Consider the following 20,646-nt stretch of genomic DNA (forward strand, 5'->3'; position numbering starts at 1 on the left):
AAATTGGAAATACTCCAGTAAAGTAAAAATACCTCAAAATTGTACTTAAGTACAGTACTTGAGTACATGTACTTAGTTACTTTACACCACTGTGGAAAACCGTGCGGCCGGTGTGCTCCGATGACGCAGCGCTTGATGACGTCACTGACCTTGTTGAGCAACACAGATACAGCGACAGATATGCACAAAACCGGTTTACGGGAGTCAGCCGTTTGTAGTCTCAGGATCCTAAAGGAAATGTGTCAACTTGTCTGAGATGCGACTACGTGAAGACGGAACAACACCTGCAACTGCGTCTCGCAAAGATTCCCCTGACCGACATCGAAGTGATTCCTTTGACAATTTTGAAACCAATGTAAGTGATGATGTTAAATAATAAGGAATGGCAACGCTATTCCGGCCTGCATTAGACAAATGCTACTTTATGCCTTTGGTTTGATATGAATTTGTTCACGGATTATGTGTGCCTGTTATTGTTATACATGGCCATGATTTGTCTTCATAAATCAAGCAATGCTGAACACATTAATGTTGTTTATATTTTTTGTACAGTAGTACAATTAAAACAGGTTGTCTGGTGGTTGTTGTCTGTCTGTGTGTGCAAACACACAAAGAAGCTAAATATAATGATAATAATATGAATGATGTTGTTATTAATAATACTACTAATACTACTACTACTACTACTACTACTACTACTACTAATAATAATAATAATAATAATAAGGGTAATAATAATAATTATTATAATAATAATAATAATAATAATAATAATATTTGCTGCACACACCAACAAATCTTATTCCAAGGTTTTCTGAAAAGTCGGCAGCCCTGCTGTCATGGTCTGTCTGTCTGTCTCTATCTCTGTCTCCTTTCTGTTTCCTTCTCTCCCTGGTAGGCCCTATGACTGTTTTCAGTCTCCTCACAAACCTAACAAACCTATACCTGCCATCAACTCATCAAACTCACAGAACTTGAACCCCTGTCTGCTCTCCACTCATCACCATATTATTGTTACAGCTGCTTGTGAAAAAAGGTACGATATGCACATCCCCACAGCACTTTAAACACGGTGCTGGACCCCAAAATAATCAAGTGAAGAAACAAAAGGATAAACTGCTCTGCTGTGAACGACATTTCGCCCACGTAGGGCTTCATCAAGTATCTCGCTTCTTGCCATCTAGCTAAACCACCACTCCACCAGTGTATTCCTTGTGCGTATATCTTTTCATGCATCTAGTGCAGGGGTCATCAACTTTTTTCTTTTTCTTTATAAGAAAAATATTTTCAATTGTTTTTATTTTATAAGCGATCACAGCTCAGAGACCGGAGTTTTTCTTTCTCAACAATTCACTTTATTGTCAGAGTCTTTTAGCAATCACATACAATTTCGGTCAGATCTTGTATAGAGCAATTTGTCCATAGAATCTACTTTATCCTGTTGAACATGGCCTCTGCATTTCACCAATTCTGCAGAGCCCTGAATCTCTCAAAAACAACTCAATATATACCAATGCATTTATTACAAACAGGTCTACCTCCTTTCTCTGTTAATCAAATCACAAACAAGCTTATTTCAGAACAAATGATTGTGGGCCAGTCCTTTCACATACATTGGAAAATGCCTACCTGTCTCCTTCACAGAAGAACTGTACCACGTGACATTATTCTCTTATCTCCTTATCCATTAAACTACAGCTCTGCCTAAACTCAGATTTATGACGTTATTACATAACATTTTATTAGCTTTTAAAGAAGTCCAAACATTAACATGTCCGATGTCGTATGAATGATCTAGATAATTAAGATTACTTAAAATAAACGCGCACTCCATCCTGAGTTCCTCAGCCATTTACCATACTTGGAGAGCTCAGCCCCTCCCATCCGGAGCGAGTGTCCGGAACACTTTATCAACGATGTTGCCATTAACCTCGGACTTTAAACACAGAATGATCATAATTATCCCACTGAATTTCAACTATATTTTACTAAAGCTCATATCTATCTGTGAATTTAGAAAAGACTACTAAGTATTTCATAAATAATCCTGTTTTAGCTTAATTCTTGTCAGTTTGCTTGGCTGAAAGGTACAACTGTTTTAGTGTCAACAAGCACTCTTGCATAATATTATATAATTTTACAATCGGAACAAAAGAACTCAGCTGGGTGCAGTGTTGAGGTTCACACTTGAAGCGGCCACCACCTGCTCTATTAATAAAAGGCAGGATCTTGTCGGGCTGTAATCTTGATTCACTCAATTGCAGCTGATGGCACATCTAAAATCCCCAACTAACAACTTTTTTTGGTCTTCTAATTAAATGTAACATTTGAACATTTATAATATATTAATATGGTAGTTTCAGTCCATATTCTATAAGCAGAGGACCCGAGATACGACACTGGAACTTCCTGTCTCCTCCTGCCATCAAGTAACAATGTCGTCTGAAAAGCCATCTGTCTATATACTGTATTAACCATATGAAGTATAAATTATGCACCCACTCACCTTTGCAGCTAAGTGGCCCTTTTGCTCCTGCATTGTAAGATAGAAGCACTGTCTGTACTGATAAGACCCAATTATTGAAATCCCAAACATATACTTGGACCATGCCACATTTAATGCCTGTCTCAGAACTGCCCTGCCAGCATACAGTGGATAACTTCCCAGTCTCCAGGTGTTCTAAAGTATAGCTAACCACTTTAATCCTGACATCCCAATCGTGGGCATAGCATTATTGACAAAAAATAAAAGATAATTGCTGATCTACTGTACATGCTCACAACATGCCGTGATGTGAGCTTGTAGATCGTCTTATCCCCCCAAAATAATTGAGTGGCTGCTGTGGCTCGTTTTAAAATGTGTAGCGCAGTGGAATAGAGTAGACACTATGGCTCATCAAGAGTCCATTAGTACTGTATACATCTGGGGCTAGGCCTATGTGTTTCTGATAATATTACTGATCACTTGTTTTGCATGTCCGTGGCAAAAATAAAATATTGGCGGAAATGTCCATCACAAGCTCACATGGCGAGGACCCCGGATCTAGTGTTACCTTTTCAAGTTACTCTCCCATGCCCCTTGCCTGAGATTCATTATACCTTTCCCGCTGGCGCTACCCTGCCCCTTCACTTGTTGAATAGGTACCTTTTTAACTTGACTATCTGTGTTGGCATCTGCATCTCCCCCCTCAACTTTTCTCTGCTGCCTGCAATGTAGCCTCAATTAAAAACCCACTCATCGGCAGTCACTGTCAGCGCAGCACTGAGCACCACATGGACAGCACCGCTGTTCATAATAAATAAATATACACGCGCATACCTAACATAATTGTTGTTAGGCAATGGAGTCACCGCCGCACACCAAAGAAATGCATTTGTGTATTCATTGTTGTACTTGATGTTGCACCTAGTAGTTTTCACTACAGTTAATGGGTGGGGCTACTGCAGATACAATAATTTAATTCACTTTATCGCTCAAATACCGGCAGTCTCATTGTGAAGAGCGTTGTTTGCGTATGTCTCAAGCTCATTGTGTGAGAGTTGGCAGCTCTGCATGACAGTGCAGCATTCCATACTTATCTAATACAATTCCTTTCAGACAACATCAGACTGATAAGAGACATAGCCTATGCGTGCAGGCTGGCTTCAAACATAACTTTCCTGTTCAATGGAAAAGTTGTCACAGCACTTGCGTGTAAAAATGCATTCCATGCTTAGTTAGGATCATTACTGTTGTCTTGCCCTCTTGAAATGCAATTTCTGTCTGGGCTGATGATGAAATTGTGCTACAAATAGTGAGACAAAGAATTCTGGTCAGTTTAATGACCACGTCTGTTGTAATTCAAGACCTTTAGTCAGTGACTTTTATTTATTTATTTATTTATTTTCTTTTAACAAACCCAATAATGTTACTTCCTCTACTTGAGGGGACGTCTGGCTTCTGTAATACCTGGCTGGTACACATGCACGCACACAGCACTGTTTTCCCTGAAAGTAGCATTTATAGTCTTTCTGACTACACCTTTTTTTAACATCTAATTGTGACATGTTATGAGTACTAGCTATGTTCCTTCAGTGATGCTTGCTGAACTCAGCTCCACCTTGTTGCTGACCGCATCACTGCTGTGTAATATTGCTTAATTGAGTCACTGTTGTGTTTAGATAATTTGTATACAATAATCAAATATTTGGTTTGGCAGCTAAAAGCAATGACTCATAGATATAACAGTATGTATTGTCTAAGCCGTCTTGCATTCCCAGCATATACTGTTCCACTGGTATATTTATTCCAATTATTTGCTTAATATATATCTTACTGGATGTCTCAAATCCCCAGATCATATTGGTGTCGTAATGTTTAATTTTCACAAGCTTTGATGATGGTTTTGAGTTGCAATCATCCTTATTTTCACTTTCAACAGGCAACTTCAAGGATTCTTTTCAAAGTGAGAAACAATGGGTGATAAACAGGAGCCGACCACTTCTGGAAAATGCCCCTCTACAGCGCCACAGACTTCTACATTCTCTACAGCATTGGCCAGAAGGTATCATTATTTCACCATCAGACATAGATGCTGGGCCAGAACATAATCAAAGGGACATTTAAGAAACTAGAGGTTTGGCCAATGTCGCACCGCCGATCCGATTAATATGCATATGAAGATCCCAATATATGATGTCATCAGTATATGCCCATATATATCTGTCTGTCCAGTTGCCAACATAGATTAACATACCCAGCTGTTGTAGCGTTTAAATCTACCTTACAATAGCCTTAATAACACAGGCTGATATCTATTAACCACAACCACTTGGGTGAGGTGAAAACCTTTTTAACAATCAGAATCAGTTTTATTGTCACATCACAGGTGTACAGGTGTAAATAAGTGGATGATATTATTTTTCATACCCATAATTTTTTAGTTTTCAGGAAGGGGAAGAATAGAAATAGAAGGAAAGAACAAGGAAAACAACTAGTGATACTCAGGTATTCCTGTGTCTGTGAAGTTGGTCACAGACACGAAATTGGTCTCCTGCTGATAGGACGTTGTAGTTGATGCTCAGATAATTTCCATTTGTAGGAAATTTGGTGAGAGGAAGAACGATTTGATCTGATGCAAAAGGGGAGAAGGGGGGGAGAGCAACTTCAATGTCCCTTGTAATGGAGTTAGTTGAGGTGGTTTAAGATTGGATCTTGAGGCAGATATGTGCTTCAAATCAGCCTGGTGTGTCCTCCCCCTCATTGTGCATTTGGATCGGCAGTGGTGTATGTGTTGGAGTTTGGGCATGGAGCCCTTCAGCGTATAGTTTGCAAGTTATTGTGCAAACTGGAACATCAGTGCCTGCTGCCCCCGCCCCAGTGTAGGGGTCTTCAACAGGGGGTCCTCAGAGATACTACAGGGGGTCCGCCAAATGTTTGTGTGATGGAGAACATTAGCCGAAAATAGCAGATCGAGGCATTGTGAGCTTGTAGATCGGCTATTTCGGAGAGTTGTTGTAGAGGTAAAAAGAGCAGACCAAGTACAGAGCCAACGGTCAAGTTGACTAAATATTGAGGGTGTAAAAGGCTAACTCTCTGAAAATACACGCTATCTATGAAATCTGTGAAAAAGTTATCTGCAACACAATTGTATACAATATGTAGTGGGGGGTCCCTGCTTCATCTCTCTCTCAACTAAGGGGTCCTTGGCCTGAAAAACATTGAAGACCCCTGATCTAATGTAAAACATGTTATTAATCTCTCTCTCTCTCTCTCTCTCTCTCTCTCTCTCTCTCTCTCTCTCTCTCTCTCTCTCTCTCTCTCTGTCTTCAATGGCTGTGACTGGTCATAGTTACTTGGACTGTGTTGCATTCAATACTCCGTTGTGGAATGCCATACACTTTCTGGCAAGCATCATCATAGCCATCAATTACGTCACTATGGTCATCACCATCATCAACAACTACAACCAACTTACTGAAGAACACATCATCATGTTCAGCATGAACACCAACGTTGTCATGTTCATGATGCTTACCACAATGAATTTCATAAAGTATGTAAATTGTATAATCTATCTTTAATCTAAAAATCTCTGAGTGAGTGAGTAAAAATAAGATCATCAACCTTTTGTTTTCACCTTATTGCTAACTTCTTATACTTCTTATTTTAACCCTTCCATTGTGTTTTCAAGTTTAAATAGGTAACAAGTACCCTTTACATTTATATATTGGAACAAAGCTTCATGATATCCTCAGAAACAGCTATTTTAACACTTATTACCACCATTTTAGTTTGATGGTCTCTATAAAAAAAAAAGGTGATATCTGTGGTGTTAAGGGTCAAATATGACCTGTGGGGGAAAAACATATATATATATATATATTTTTTTTTTTTGTATTTTGGGCTGAGTTAACACATCGTGTGCCAAAGGTTTATTAAAATAGCGTACATCTAGTGCCAGCACATCTTCCATCCACTTACGTTGATATGTTTCGTGCTGTAGAAGCCCCGACGAGGACGTGCATGTAAACAAAGTGTGCGTGCGAGACGGTGGAGGGTCCCACCTAACGCCTGGAACAATAATATTTCTAACGCGATCCTCCATTGCAGAGTGATCGCCGATCGAAAGCAGCTAATTTCCACCACGTTAAAAATAAATGGGAGATATTAAAGGCATTGTAGGGAACATTAAGCCTAAATTTAAAAAATATATATATATATATATTTTGCATTTTTTCCCCTCTATCAGCCACTATATAATTATGCTGGGGTGTTTATATGCATTGAAACACAGTCCTCCTTCTGAAATCCGTATTTTCCCTAATGTTTATGTGTTCTATGTTTACTACCGGGACGTAAATTAACGCACGCATGTGCGCGTCCGTGCGCGTCCGTGTCCGTATGAACGTTTACTTTCGGTTTTAAAACGCTCTCAAACTTCGTTTTTGAGGCACAGAATTTAATTGTAAGATAGCGTGTGGATAGAATTTAGTTGTTTAACTTCATATATGTGGTCAATTTATCATGAAAGAGCCTATTTAAAAATAAAAATTCAGAGAACCAGCAGGGCGGGAATTTCCGCATATTGTATCCCAATAAAACAACCTGTTTTCGGGCACCATGCCTACAAAAGAACCTCTCTATGGAGGTCCCTCCTGTGTCACCCCCTGGTGGTCGGGGAAAAGTACTGCTGGTGTGTATTTACCTCTGAACTCCCTAGTATCCCTTTAAGCTTTTAGTCAAGGAGTTAACATTGGAGCGGACGACCGGAAGCATTTTTGACATGGATCCACCTCTCCTTCTTAGAGACTCCTTGGATGATCCCAAAGTTTCGTTAGAGCGCCCCACGTGGGAAAAAAATATAAAAAACAAAAATGGTCCAAAACCGTCTGGACCGTTTATGGCACATAACGCATAGCTTCTCAAAAACGGTCCTGACCGTTTTGACCCGCTAACACCAAAAGTGTCAGCAGGTTTCTAACACAATGCAAGGGTTAAATGATATTTGGCCCCATGGACCTTCCATCTTACCACTTGTTTTCAATTATTAGTATTTTCTTAAATAAATAGTAATAGACTAACTAGCAAATTGCTTGTTCTTTTAAATTGTTTTAATTAATAATATTATTACCATAATATATGTGGTGTTACAGGTCCAAACTGACCCGTATGGATTTTTGTTACAAAAAAAACAAAATGTATTTTGCTCAAAATAGCAAATGTAAATTGAACACTAGAAAAGTGTGCTTTTCTAGAGCAAAGATCTCCGCCAGGCTGGATTACCTACCCAGGGCTGTGTCAGTCATGTTGTTCAGCCACCAGGACACATGGAAGTAGCAAGAGGAAATTTGACAGACTTTTCATGTTAGTGGTAGGGAATCTGGCAGATACAGGTTCATCAACCTGGTAATCTCTACATCCCAGCCATGTGGCCTGCCAGACAAAACAAGAGCAAGTTTCTTTCCAAACAATATCTACATAGTTATAGTATGGCCAGCCGCGTTCTTGCTAAGACCAGGTATACATACTTTATTACACCTAGTCAGGAACAGGCATACAGTTTTTACCTAGATTCGATAATGTTTCACATGTTTCTGTGCTGTCATGTATTATATTATGTAAAACAAATTGTATTAACTACTTTCTCCCCCTCTATTGGATGCTTGTGACAGGATATACAGTAAGGACTGGCTTGTATTCATGAGTCAGTTTGTCAATATCGGATACTGTCTTGTGGTCTTCATCATGGTCATCATTTGTGTCAACATCACCATCATCATCAACGTCATCATAAATCTCATGGAAATACACCTCATCATGATCTCGGTCCTGAGCATTAACAGTGTCAATGTGCTCATTGACATTGTTGCCACAATACCTTCCATAAAGTATGTACATAATATTATAAAGCAATAAAGCTTAATAAAGCAATAATAAAGAAGCTTAGTAAAGGTTGAACAATAACATAATAGACAGGTTTGTAAATCTGATTGCTCTCAACCAGAAGAGCAAACTTCATGTCAACAATCTGCACGAGAGCATACTGAGTTGTATCTGTAGAGCAGACTGTATCTGTAGAGCAGACTGTATCTGTAGAGCAGTATGCACTCAACTGTTAATCTTTATCCACAAAAACAACAGGTTTACAGATTCAACTTGCAAAGTACAAACATAAACCATAAGTTTACAAGAACAAGTAATGTTTTACAACTACAAAATAATGTTGGCATTCATTTAAGCCCATAGTACAAACACACAAGGTCACTTGTAGAAGCATTTGGCACCACTCCCAAACATGGGAGGAATAATTTGCTCTTATGGAGGTAAATAACAAGCTAGTGTGCCTTCTTTGTCAAAGAACAATAACAGTTCTGAAACAGGCATCCGGATTAATATTTACCATTCTCTGATTTATTTCAACAGCAATCTATCCACATTCTGTTCTGTCACATTTTTCGGAATAAAGCGTCACTCATTTGTAACTTGATCATTTCAAAACATTGTATAACTTGGAGAAAAAAAAAGAAACATTTTTTTTTTAAGGCTCTCGGATATATCTGTGTATTTTACTGTGTGGCCCCTGATTAATGTTTAGTACTGTATCTCTGCTCTACTGTAAAACACCACTTATTAACCACTCTCTCCCTCTTGAATGGTTGTGACTGGACCTGGCTACATGGGCTGTGTTACTCACTACAGTAAGTTAGTCAACACTGGACACCTGCTGATAGTCTTCTCCATGGTCATCAGTACTGCTACCATCATCATCACTACAACTATTGCTGCCACCATCGCCATCACCATCAGCCACACCATCAGCCACACCATCAACAACATTGTTATCATCAACAGTCTTATGGAACAACATATCATCATGAAATGCATCAACATTATTGCTGTCATTATCCACATTGTCATGATGACTTCCATAAAGTATGTATTTTATATCTTCTTAATAAAGCAACACAAAAGCGTAGTAAAGGTTGAACATTGCCATAAAAGGTCAGTTAGCTTGTTTCGATAATGTGTTCGAATAATTGTAAGAGCGAATGGAATCATTGATGATGCTCATAGTTAGACTGAACAAAGTTTATTGTACAAAACATGGCAGGTTTTCATTAACTCCACAGGTTACACATTATAATCCTCTGGAGTCGACCATACCACCCATGGCCATATGTTGTATTTTATAACAAAATGCCAGACCCCAGAAAAGTACAATATTTGAATGTCATTTAAAATGTTACATAATTTGTTTCAGACATGAAGTGAAAGCCACAGAAGATCAGGTAAAACAATTAATTTATATTGACTGATTGGCCTTTGTTATTACATAGCGTTGCTGTCGGTTAGGAAACTTAAATAAAAATTCTCTTGTTAATACATTTCATTGGTTCAATATTTCTAAAAACCCATAGACACATCACATGTGCTTGTAGATCTGCTGTTCTTGCTACTTTTGTGTCACACTGTTGTATGAGGAAGTAGGGCATCACAAAAAAAAAACAGTTACACAGTTGAAGATATGAGGTTTCTGTCCAACAACAACTATAGGCCTGTGCTCTTTTTAGTTGGTGTGATAAAATGTGATCGCACATTTTAAGTAATTCATTTTGTATTTATTGTGTTTTCTTTGTCTTATAAAAAATAATATGAAATGTGGTTTCTTGCAGCATAAAGCTGAAGACCATTGCGGAAGCATGAATGTTCCTGGTGACACCATAATGTTTAATAAATGTAGCCAATGATCAATTGATACATTTTTTTTGATAATTTTTAGCCCATTACAGAATTTACACCAGATATCCATGAAGACAATAGAGAGAAAATATATCGGTATGCAACTTTACTATTTCTTCATTTTCTTGTAGATTGTAGATTGTGACAAGTGCTTACATATTGAGATTTCACCTTCCCAAATGCTGGAGTCATATACAACTTACTTCATAGTCTGGCCATGCCTCATGAGAACCTTAGACCTGTTTATAATTGTTTTCACTCGCTTACTATTCCACAGGTTTCGTTGTGACCAGGCTGGGCGGTTCCAGTGCAGTGTGACAGGCTTGGTGTTTGGGATGGAGGGGGAGGGAGAGCTGCTCTATAAGACACTTCACTGGGACCACCTCTTTCTACATCACACTGGAAAGAGACCTGCTGGACCTCTCTATCACTTCAGCTCTGTGACAGGCTCTGCACACCAACTACACCTCCCTCACTGTGACATAAGTGAGTATTTATCATAGCTAAGTAGCCTATCATCTTTACTCGATAGAATTGTTAAATCCACTGTAATTTGGGCTGTCTGCTTGTTAAAACAGTTTCAGTGAGGATTAAGGAATAAAACAGTTTAAAACCAGGCAGGCATCCGCTTTAATCCCGAATCATTTTCAGTGCTTCCGGTTGCATAGACTAGACAATTTGAAAATTGTTCGAGTCAACAGTCTGGCTCGAGACACTAAGCGTACCTCAATTCCCCCTTTCAAAAAAAATAAATAAAAATCTTATACTGTAGCACCCTCCAATGTAGATCTATACAGTCCAATAGACAATTGCTATTGATTCAGTTCAAATGTACAATGGCTAGTTTAAAATGTGTCTTAACAGTTTTCTGGCCTTTCCATGCAGTTAAATCACAGTACCTTAGTATTTTAACCATTGTCATAGGACCTCTTGGTTTCTATATTAATTGTGTTTGACTCCGGTTGACCAAGAGTATGATTATGACAAGCATGATTATATAAATCATTCCCCTTTTCCAAAATTACCTCTCTATGCTATAATTCACTCCATTTCACAATCTTTTTACTGATGGTTTTCATGTTATTTTGTGGGAAAGGTGATTAATTTGATAAATAGCAATGAAAATCCTGTTATCGAATAATGGCAACTTCTCCTGCAGTCGTGATGATGTACAAGTTGGGATGCATTTAAAGAAACAAACAAACAAACAAACAAACAAACAAACAAACAAACAAACAAACACTCAAGCAATCAAACACACAAACAAATTAAAATAGTACCTACTTTACATCTTGTTCTATTTTTCCGCAGAGTACAGGCAGCAGTTTTTTCATGTAGCTCATTTAACCAAAGAGGGGGATGTGGCATTCAAACAGCCCATCATGGTAACAGAGACACATGTCATAGTCGACATCATGGGGTTCAGTGGATATGGCCTGACGAAGAACAAAGATGCTCCCTCCGACCCTATCAGAGCTCTGGTGCTGCTGCTTCTGCATAACGCTGAAGATGACAAATCCACCATTCATGTGTTGATGCTGCCAAAAAACATTTCCATCAAGGAGGTAAGTTGTTGTACTGATTATGGGGTAAATAAACTATTACCATATCCTATTTAACATTGGCTAATGGAAGGGCCAGCGGGCAGGTGGGCGGGCGGACCTGTGACGTCACTCTTGACACAGCCATAACTAATATGGAGTGTGTCTAACCTCAATGTGTCGTCATGGCATCAGGCGCAAACATATCCAGTCAGCTCCATATATGCGCACAAAAGGGGGTTATGCCCATATGGGCATATACTGACAACATCAGCGATCTCCATTTATGGGCATAAAAGGGACAAGGACTGACAAATACCAAGCCCCCAGGAACCCAGAGGTTACATTGAAGCACATTGGACATGCTGGCCATTCATAGGTACTGCAGCTTAAAACAGCCTGGGGCTTCTGTCACGAACGAGCGAAAACGGTTTCGACCAATGGGCTTGACTCACAAGCTTGCCCACAGGGTTGCGCATGGAGGTGCGCAACCTCTATTAAACAACTGGAAAGGGAATAAATTACTAACAACGAGTTGTAGACATTATCAATTAAAAAATAAATAACATTAACCTCCTGTTAACACAAAAATCTATGTCACTCATGAATGTAAATGTCTTCAACCCTGCATGTGATCACTCTCTAGGTTAAAGACAAAAGGGAGGAGCTGTATTGTATTAAAGAAGTTTTAATCTCGGTGGCTCCGGACTGTAAACTGATCCCTGACAAGGATTACCTCCTGTCTGTTGATCCGGAACATCAAGTGAATCCTGAGGTAACATACAGTATAAATGTTTATATACTTCTCTATGTAATCGATGATGAACCCCTCTGGGGTGATGCAGAACCCAAATGCAGGACGATGTCTAGCTTTTAGGAAGAAGTGTTGTTTTGCAGACTTTATTTGTATCGACAACCCCAACCATTATTGGAGACCCCCTTGAGCTTTTAATTGAATGCAGGCCACTATTGGACTGTATAGCAATAGAGCATACATGCATAGCTGCTTTGGCCTGTAGAATATGGTTGTTAGAATTGTTATCTTGATGAATATCTTAAACAAAATGTTAGACCTTCAATCGATTACACAACAATTAAAACAATGTATTGTTAAATTCTCATGAAAAAAGTGCAATGTTTGCCATCTATGTTTACATCTATTTGACACAGAAAGCACCATTTTATGAGGACAATTTTTTTGACAAGTTTGTGGTGAAACTGAAGGACAAATGTAAAAACCTGCCAGCAATGACGTTAACTGAAGTGAAGAACGAAGCAGCGTCACGTAATGCTGAACCTGTGTGGACATGTCCAGACATCACAATGCCATCCACATACATACGTAACAACAGGCCTCTTCGTGGTAAGAATATCGTGAATATAAAAAATATTTTAACAAAGTAGAAAACATAGCAATTATCAGTCTGTTTTCTGTCCTTGTGTTCATACCTCACTTCATCCATCCAGGAGACGAGAGACTTTCTGATGAATCTCCAAGGACGCCTTACATTGTTGCTGGAAATGTTTTTTTTGGCTCAGATGTCACTAGTGCTTCAGGTGGAAGCAACGTTACTAAACCTGTTTTAAATAACAGTACAGTAGGTGGTACATTGTCCGCCAATCTTACCCAAGAGCAAGACAGAAAGAATGCTATAAAGCAATATCAGTGCAATATCATATAAATTCTCAAAATGCCAGTGCTGTATTCAGTGTGCATTGTGTACATGTAATGTAAATATGGTGCAGTTATATTATATTTTATATGTATGGTTAATAGGTTGGTTCTACTGTCATTATTATGACATCTCTAAATGTACTATTAACATGTGGATCCCAGTGGGATATTTTTTTTATGTTTTTTATATTTTAATAACTTAAAAGAAGACTGTGTTTTCCCCATGTGCCAGCCCAAGAGTTCAAAGCTTATTATTCCTAAAGTGGATCATACAGTATGTAGATTTGGGGTACAAAAACTACAAAATAAAAAACTGGGGCAGAATTACTTTAATTTTGATTACATCAGGGATAGGAAATCAAGCCCAAGCTTTAATCTGAATTTAATCTCTAAAACGGGTTGTTCAAAACAAAAACATAGGATTGGGATGAGTTTGATTAGAAACATTAATACATACATTTATAAATAACCGTTTGAACTAGTAATTACTTCCAAACAAATTCTCAAATACACAAATACAACACTAGACAGGCTACAAATCTTCACCTATGCCCTTTTACCGTACTAGTCAAGTTACATTTTCCTGTAGGTACTACACTTTGGTACAGGGACAAGTTCTCTACTGTCTTCACTTAATTTATACAAGAACAAATTGAAGGATGTTCTGATTGACCAGGTCACATAATGTCACATCCATTATCACACATTCCCTTATAACTTTTGTTTGGTTTATTATAATATGTTTTCTTCTCTATTCCCTGTGTGCTTGGTTGCTCTATTTGACATCTTGTCAAATCTGATATGTCAACTATGTTGGCTAAATTAATATCAGTAATCTTGTGATGGATAATCAGGTATTTTAATCATTTTATTTTTTACAAATCATGTTCTATTAATATTTGTATTGTGTTATACATAGGTAGAGGCCTGGTATAAGCCCTCTGGGCTTCTTGTCTCCTCCTGGCACTTTTCTTTGTATATGTTGTGTACTGTTTTTTGTATTGTTCTTACATTGTGCTAAATAAATCAAATGATATCAAATCAAACTCCTGGGCCACCTAATGTATCAAATATCTCTTACAAGGAAAGAAAATGTCATAATTGTTTTATGTTGTGCTATTTGATTTTATACATTTTCTGTACAGTAAGGGGGGATAAAACAAAATGTATTTTATTATTAGTTTTGTAGTCAATGGTTCATGATTGGTTAAATTTGACCTCTGAGAACATCAAATGGAAACTTGATGAACATTCATGATGTACTTTATTCATGTTTTCTTCACAAGAATAACAATTAAAACATGTTTTTCATATAATTACATGGAAATAACTTTCATTTAGAAGTTTTGAAAAGGCGACCCTACTGGTAGCAGAATGGAACTACATTGTGAGTGTAGGAAACTGCGCTGCACTGTATTGCCAGGACTAGCATTTAAAATCAGATACCGTACATTTGCAATCCTCTGGAAGCTTTTCTACAGTAAAATTAAATATATATATATATATGGATTTCTATAGGGCTTCTACTGGCTCTACTGAGTGAAGACCCGCCCCTCGCTGCCATTCCAGCGAATAGCATTTGTTTCCGGTTGCTTTTCGATACCGGAAATTCCAAGATGGTGGATTTGAATTCTCTGGAAAAAGTGGCTTCAAAACGGATCTGTAGAAACCAAGGGGTGACGTCACGGCTCGCTTCGTCCATATTTTCTTACAGTCTATAGTTATATAACAATGTAACATCATGCTAGTGTTGATAACAACATGGCAAATCCATGTGATTGCATAATCATAGTCAAAATGTCATGTGTTCAATCCCTGAAACAGCAAATTTGTGTCCGTGCAACAGTCAAGCTGCCCGTTGAAGTGTCCTTGAGCAAGGCATTGGCACTTGTCCTTATTTGTTTACTTTGAAATTGCTCTGGATGATCGTGTCATAAAAAAGATAACTGTTAAATATAGTGATCCAACTTCAATGTGTCCAACTTGTCTTTTCACCTTCAGAAAGAGAAAAATAAGCAGGAAGTTGCCCGGATACTGAAGGTATTATCAATGCCTACAGTTTTACATCAACTCAAGATGGGTTGAGAGGCATGGGTCGATATCACGGAGAATCAATATCATGCTTGAATTTGCAGCATCTCCTTTCCTCCTCACTGTATCAACAACAAAACGGGCCTTTTCCTTTGTCACGTGCATCCCAGCGGCCATCTCCTGCTCAGAGTCGGTTATCACCCTCCTGTCTAAAAGTTTGTCCAGGAGAATGTTGAGATTGGCATTAGAAATGCTGTCAATGAAGCTGCTCCGAACAGAGGATAATCTACATCCCTCTGCCAGACCCACTGTGCACTGAACTTGTTTTCTTCCTGAAAGGTGAACATAGCCTTCCCACGCACACACTGAGGTGATACAGTCTCTTAGAAACAACGTAACACTCTTGCACCTTTGCTTAAAAATGACTTGAAATGTTGTTGTGTAATCGTGATAGGATGATTCATCAAATTCAAATGTTGTCATTTTTGGTTCAATTATGATGGAATCAACTTGAGGGGAAGTTGAGAGAGTATATTCTTTCTTTGGGTTTAGTTTACATGGAGGCTTTTCAATGTAAATCTCTTCTCTATTGTGCTGCCTCCTTTTGTTCTTTACTTCATCCAGCACAATATTCTTAGGCAGCAGCAATACATTAAGGATTGATATGGGCTCATCATCATCACCAACAGTTGGTGGTGTATAAAACAATAACACGTGTGCCAGGATAGGTTTGGGCCTGGAGAACATTGCAATGATGATACCAAGTAAAGAAAATCCAGTTACATTTATGATAACATGAGTGTCTGTGATCTCAATGGGGTCGATAAGCTCAATGCCCTCATCCGTCACATGGACAACAGACAGGGATTTGCCTCCACCCGTGGAGAGGATCTCACAATGTGGAAGGTGTAAACGACACACGGACCCCTGAGGGCCTTTCATGTCAAACAGCGGTCCTGCAGGCCTCTGGTCAAGCTGGGCTAGAAGCCTTTCATTCCAAGGGACTGTCCCGTAAGTCACATCTCCCGCTGCCTCCATCTTAAACACCAGGCCGGTCACGCTGCATTGGAACAGCCCTGCTTGGGTGCAGTGGAACCTGTAGCTTTCCTTGTTTTCTACAACAATGATATCAGGTTTAAATATTTGTATGTTGTCCAGTAGTGTAACAGGTTGACCCTTGACCATCTTGCTCCCTCTCTCTGCTTCCCCCTCCTCATCCTCCTCTTCCTGCTTCTTCACCTTCACCTCTCCCTGGCAGACTGTGGGGCTGCCTGTCTGGATATGCTGGGAGCTGGGGTCTGTACCGCTGTTGACCGATACTGGAGTGGACACCTGTCCTGCTGTGGTCACAGATGTCTGTGACAGCTATGATGGAGGGATGGGTGGATGGAGAGAAAGAGAGAGGTTGCTAATAGTTTACATTTACCAATGCACAGGAAGGTGAGCAGGGTTCACACATCTGCGTTGTATGTTGGAGGAAACGTTGAGACGATTAGAGGAATATTGTAAAGTCCAAGAAACCCTCAGAGGGTTCAAATTAGAGGTGAAACAATACACACATTCATACTGAACAGTTTCAGTACAGGGTGTTCTGACTGCAATTCTACTGCCCAACTCCTCGAAATGTGAGAGGACCATATTATGTTATGAAGGTGAAGTTAATCCCTTAAAGAGATAGTTCACCCCCACAATGACTTTTTTCTTTCGATTAGTCACCCCTGACATGGATATTTTATTGTTTTTGTCGCATTCCTAAGCCTTAATGACCGGCAGCGATTCCAGTAGGAGACACAAAGAGTCTCATTTGTGTCTGTAGGATGCATGTGCTAAAGCCTGGTGGATTTGATAAATCATATTGTACCTGTACATCCAAGTGAGGAGAGCTGAGAGATGGAGTTAATCGTCTATGAGTCTCTTCTCTGTTTTCACTGGTGATGTCACTCAGACTGTGGAGTCTGGATTTTCCTCTGTACTTCAAAGAGGTACCAGGACTGAGTTCTTGGTGGCGAGAAGATTGTAAAAACAAGATTAGATGGATGGATGGATGGATGGATGCTGAAGTAGAAGCCATCTTATAATGAGCATTAGTGAGGACCAATTATAAGATGGTTGAACATTGGTGACGCAATCCTTTAATTGAGTTCAAATTGTCAAAATCAGTCATTTATCAAGGTAGCTGCATTAAAACAACTGATGTCTAGTTTAGTTTGGTTCAGGAGGGCACCATGAACCAAAAAATAATAACAATAATAATAACAACAACATAAACAGTGGACTGATACATTGCATTTCATACTGCCAACGAATTCTTCTCCACCCACCACCGCTCACACTGTTGGTGGCTTGAGCCAAGCAGTATGGTTGAATTAATAGCTGGATATCACGACATGAAATACAATTTATTGATTCAACTATGCCGCAAAAAAAGCCTAAATAACAACACTTAAACTTCTGTTTAAAAATCTAACACAGCTACAGTATTAATCAGACCACTTGAATGTATGAATGATAGGCTACCTGTTCAAATCAGCATGGGGAATCTGTATAGGAAGCTCTGTCTGTCTGTCTGTCTGTCTGTCTGTCTGTCTGTCTGTCTGTCTGTCTGTCTGTCTCTCTCTCTGTGTGTGTGTGTGTGTGTGTGTGTGTGTGTGTGTGTGTGTGTGTGTGTGTGTGTGTGTGTGTGTGTGTGTGTGTCTGTCTGTCTGTCTGTCTGTCTGTCTGTCTGTCTGTCTGTCTGTCTGTCTGTCTGTCTGTCTGTCTGTCTGTCTGTCTGTCTGTCTGTCTGTCTGTCTGTCTGTCTGTCTGTCTGTCTGTCTGTCTGTCTGTCTGTCTGTCCGTCCGTCCGTCCGTCCGTCCGTCCGTCCGTCCGTCCGTCCGTCCGTCCGTCCGTCCGTCCGTCCGTCCGTCCGTCCGTCCGTCCGTCCGTCCGTCCGTCCGTCCGTCCGTCTGTCTTTCTTCCCTTGTCTATCTTTGGTCAGTGTAGATAGGGGGAATGGAATCATTTCTATTTACAACCATGAACAGCAGCTAAAGTTCTCATCCTTCATTGTGTCTGTGCGGAATTGTCTATTGTTCTGTTCCGTTTAAGTTGTTTTGTTTTTAATAACATGGTGCACGGCCACACGTCCCTATGGTACACACATGAAGTCAGCGTGTGTTGGATTCCCAGCTAGCGTTAGCTCCCACTCATCGCTCCCACTACCTGCATGCTCCTCACTGTAGGCATGCAGCTAGCAGGTGATTTGGTGTAGAAAGAGTGTGGAATGTACCGTGCATTCTAATCGTTTGGAAAACTACAATTGATGTCAATCATACCAGCTACACCAGACACATGGATTGCGTGAGCCCTGCGTGTACATATTGTCACATAATTGTGGCACTGCAGCAATAATGACACACCATAATCCAAACATATCTAGGCTACAACTATAATCTAGTATAAACACAGTAGCCAGAAGTACATTTTGGGAGGCTGCCTCCCCTAGCATCCATTACCTGCCCGTGTTTACTAAAGCGCTGGAGAGACGGGAGACTCCTCAACAAGCTTTAACGTTTTAACAAAAACGTTTTGTTTTAATGATTTAAAAAATATATAAAATAAATAACGATTATCAGGTCCAATCAACTAACATATTCACTTACCAGGAACATTCAGGCTTCCGCAATGCTCTTCAGCTTTATGCTGCAAGAAAACATTTCATGTTAGTTTTATAAAACAAAGAAAACACAATATACAAAATTAATTACTTAGAATCTGCAATCACATTGTATCACACCAACTAAAAAGAACAGGCCTATAGTTGTTGTCGGACAGAAACCTCATATCTTCAACTTTTTACGTGTTTTTCTTTTTTTTGTGTAAATTGATGCCCTACTTCCTCATACAACAGTGTCACACAAAAGTAGCAAGAATAACAGATCAACAAGCAAGTGTGGTGTGTCTATGGGTTTTTAGAAATATTGAACTAATGAAAAGTATTAACAAGAGTTACGTTTTTTTAAGTTTCCTGAAAAGTAACAGTTTTGGACATGCAAGTTTTCCAACCGACAGCACCGATATGTAATAAAAAAAACAGCCAATCAGTCAATATAAATTAATTGTTTTACCTGATCTTCTGTGGCTTTCATTTTATGTCTGAAAAGATGAATGTAACATTTTAAATTATATTAAAAAGTAAAATGTTCTGGTGTCTGGCATTTTATTTTAAAATACAAAATATGGCCATGGGTGGTATGGCCGACTCCAGAGGATTTTTAATGTGTAACCTGTGGAGTTAATGAAAACCTGCCATGTTTTGTACAATAAACTTTGTTCAGTCTAACTATGAGCATCATCAATGATTCCCCTCGCTCTTACAATTGTTCGAACACATTATCGAATCTTGCTAACTGACCTTTTATGGCAATATTCAACCTTTACTACGCTTTTGTGTTGCTTTATCAAGATTATATAAAATACATACTTTATGGAAGTCATCATGACCATTTGGATAATGACAGCAATGATAGTGTTGATGCAGGTCATGATGATGTGTCCTTTCATAAGACTGTTGATGATAACGATGTTGTTGATGGTGATGGTGATGGAGATGACATTAAAAGTGCTGACGACCTTGATGAAGCCAAGCCAGTATCTAGTGATGTCTGACATACTGTAATGAGTCCGAAAGTGTCCGAAAAATGTGACAGAACAGATTGTGGATAGATTGCTGTTGAAATAAATCAGAAAATGGTAAATATTAATCAGGATGCCTGTTTCAGAACTGCTATTGTTCTCTGACAAAGAAGGCACACTAGCTTGTTATTTACCTCCATAAGAGCAAATTCTTCCTCCCATGATTGGGAGTTGTGCCAAATGCTTCTACAAGTGACTGTGTGTGTTTGTACTAAGGGCTTAAATAAATGCCAACATTATTTTGTCGTTGTAAAACATTACTTGTTATTGTAAACTTATGGTTTATGTTTGTACTTTGCAAGTTGAATCTGTAAACGTGTTGTTTTTGTGGATAAAGAGTAACTTAAAGGGACTACACCATGACTTTTTACTTTTCCTTATTTTTTGTGTGTTTTTGGTCTCCCCTACCTCTCTTCTATCCCAAAAAAAACACCCCAGTTTGAACCCAGGTTTTCTGTAAATTGGTCTCAAAACAGACCAAACTGATTTTCACCCGAACATG

At 39.0% G+C, this 20,646-nt stretch overlaps 2 protein-coding genes across 2 annotated transcripts; one reads left to right on the forward strand and one right to left on the reverse strand.

Moving 5' to 3' along the window:
- Window positions 1–255: 255 nt before the first annotated feature.
- On the forward strand, window positions 256–14,497 carry LOC311041232 (uncharacterized protein). Its single transcript, XM_084086137.1, has 12 exons — window positions 256–355; window positions 4,422–4,544; window positions 5,832–6,035; window positions 8,155–8,370; window positions 9,182–9,415; window positions 9,744–9,771; window positions 10,263–10,318; window positions 10,500–10,708; window positions 11,534–11,787; window positions 12,410–12,538; window positions 12,934–13,126; window positions 13,231–14,497. Exons 2-12 carry the CDS (start codon window positions 4,456–4,458, stop codon window positions 13,443–13,445), a joined length of 1,827 nt encoding a protein of 608 aa, XP_083942263.1. The 5' UTR covers window positions 256–355; window positions 4,422–4,455; the 3' UTR covers window positions 13,446–14,497.
- Window positions 14,498–14,837: 340 nt separating this feature from the next.
- On the reverse strand, window positions 14,838–19,988 carry LOC311041231 (caspase recruitment domain-containing protein 8-like). The gene is made up of 5 exons (XM_084086136.1): window positions 19,933–19,988; window positions 19,577–19,604; window positions 19,112–19,151; window positions 17,331–17,467; window positions 14,838–16,834 (listed from the first exon to the last, which is right to left on the reverse strand). Exons 1-5 carry the CDS (start codon window positions 19,953–19,955, stop codon window positions 15,500–15,502), a joined length of 1,563 nt encoding a protein of 520 aa, XP_083942262.1. The 5' UTR covers window positions 19,956–19,988; the 3' UTR covers window positions 14,838–15,499.
- Between the last annotated feature and the right edge of the window lie 658 nt (window positions 19,989–20,646).

This window comes from Gymnoscopelus microlampas (genome assembly GCF_963454915.1).
Source record: "Gymnoscopelus microlampas genome assembly, contig: SCAFFOLD_246, whole genome shotgun sequence".
NCBI lineage: Eukaryota > Metazoa > Chordata > Actinopteri > Myctophiformes > Myctophidae > Gymnoscopelus > Gymnoscopelus microlampas.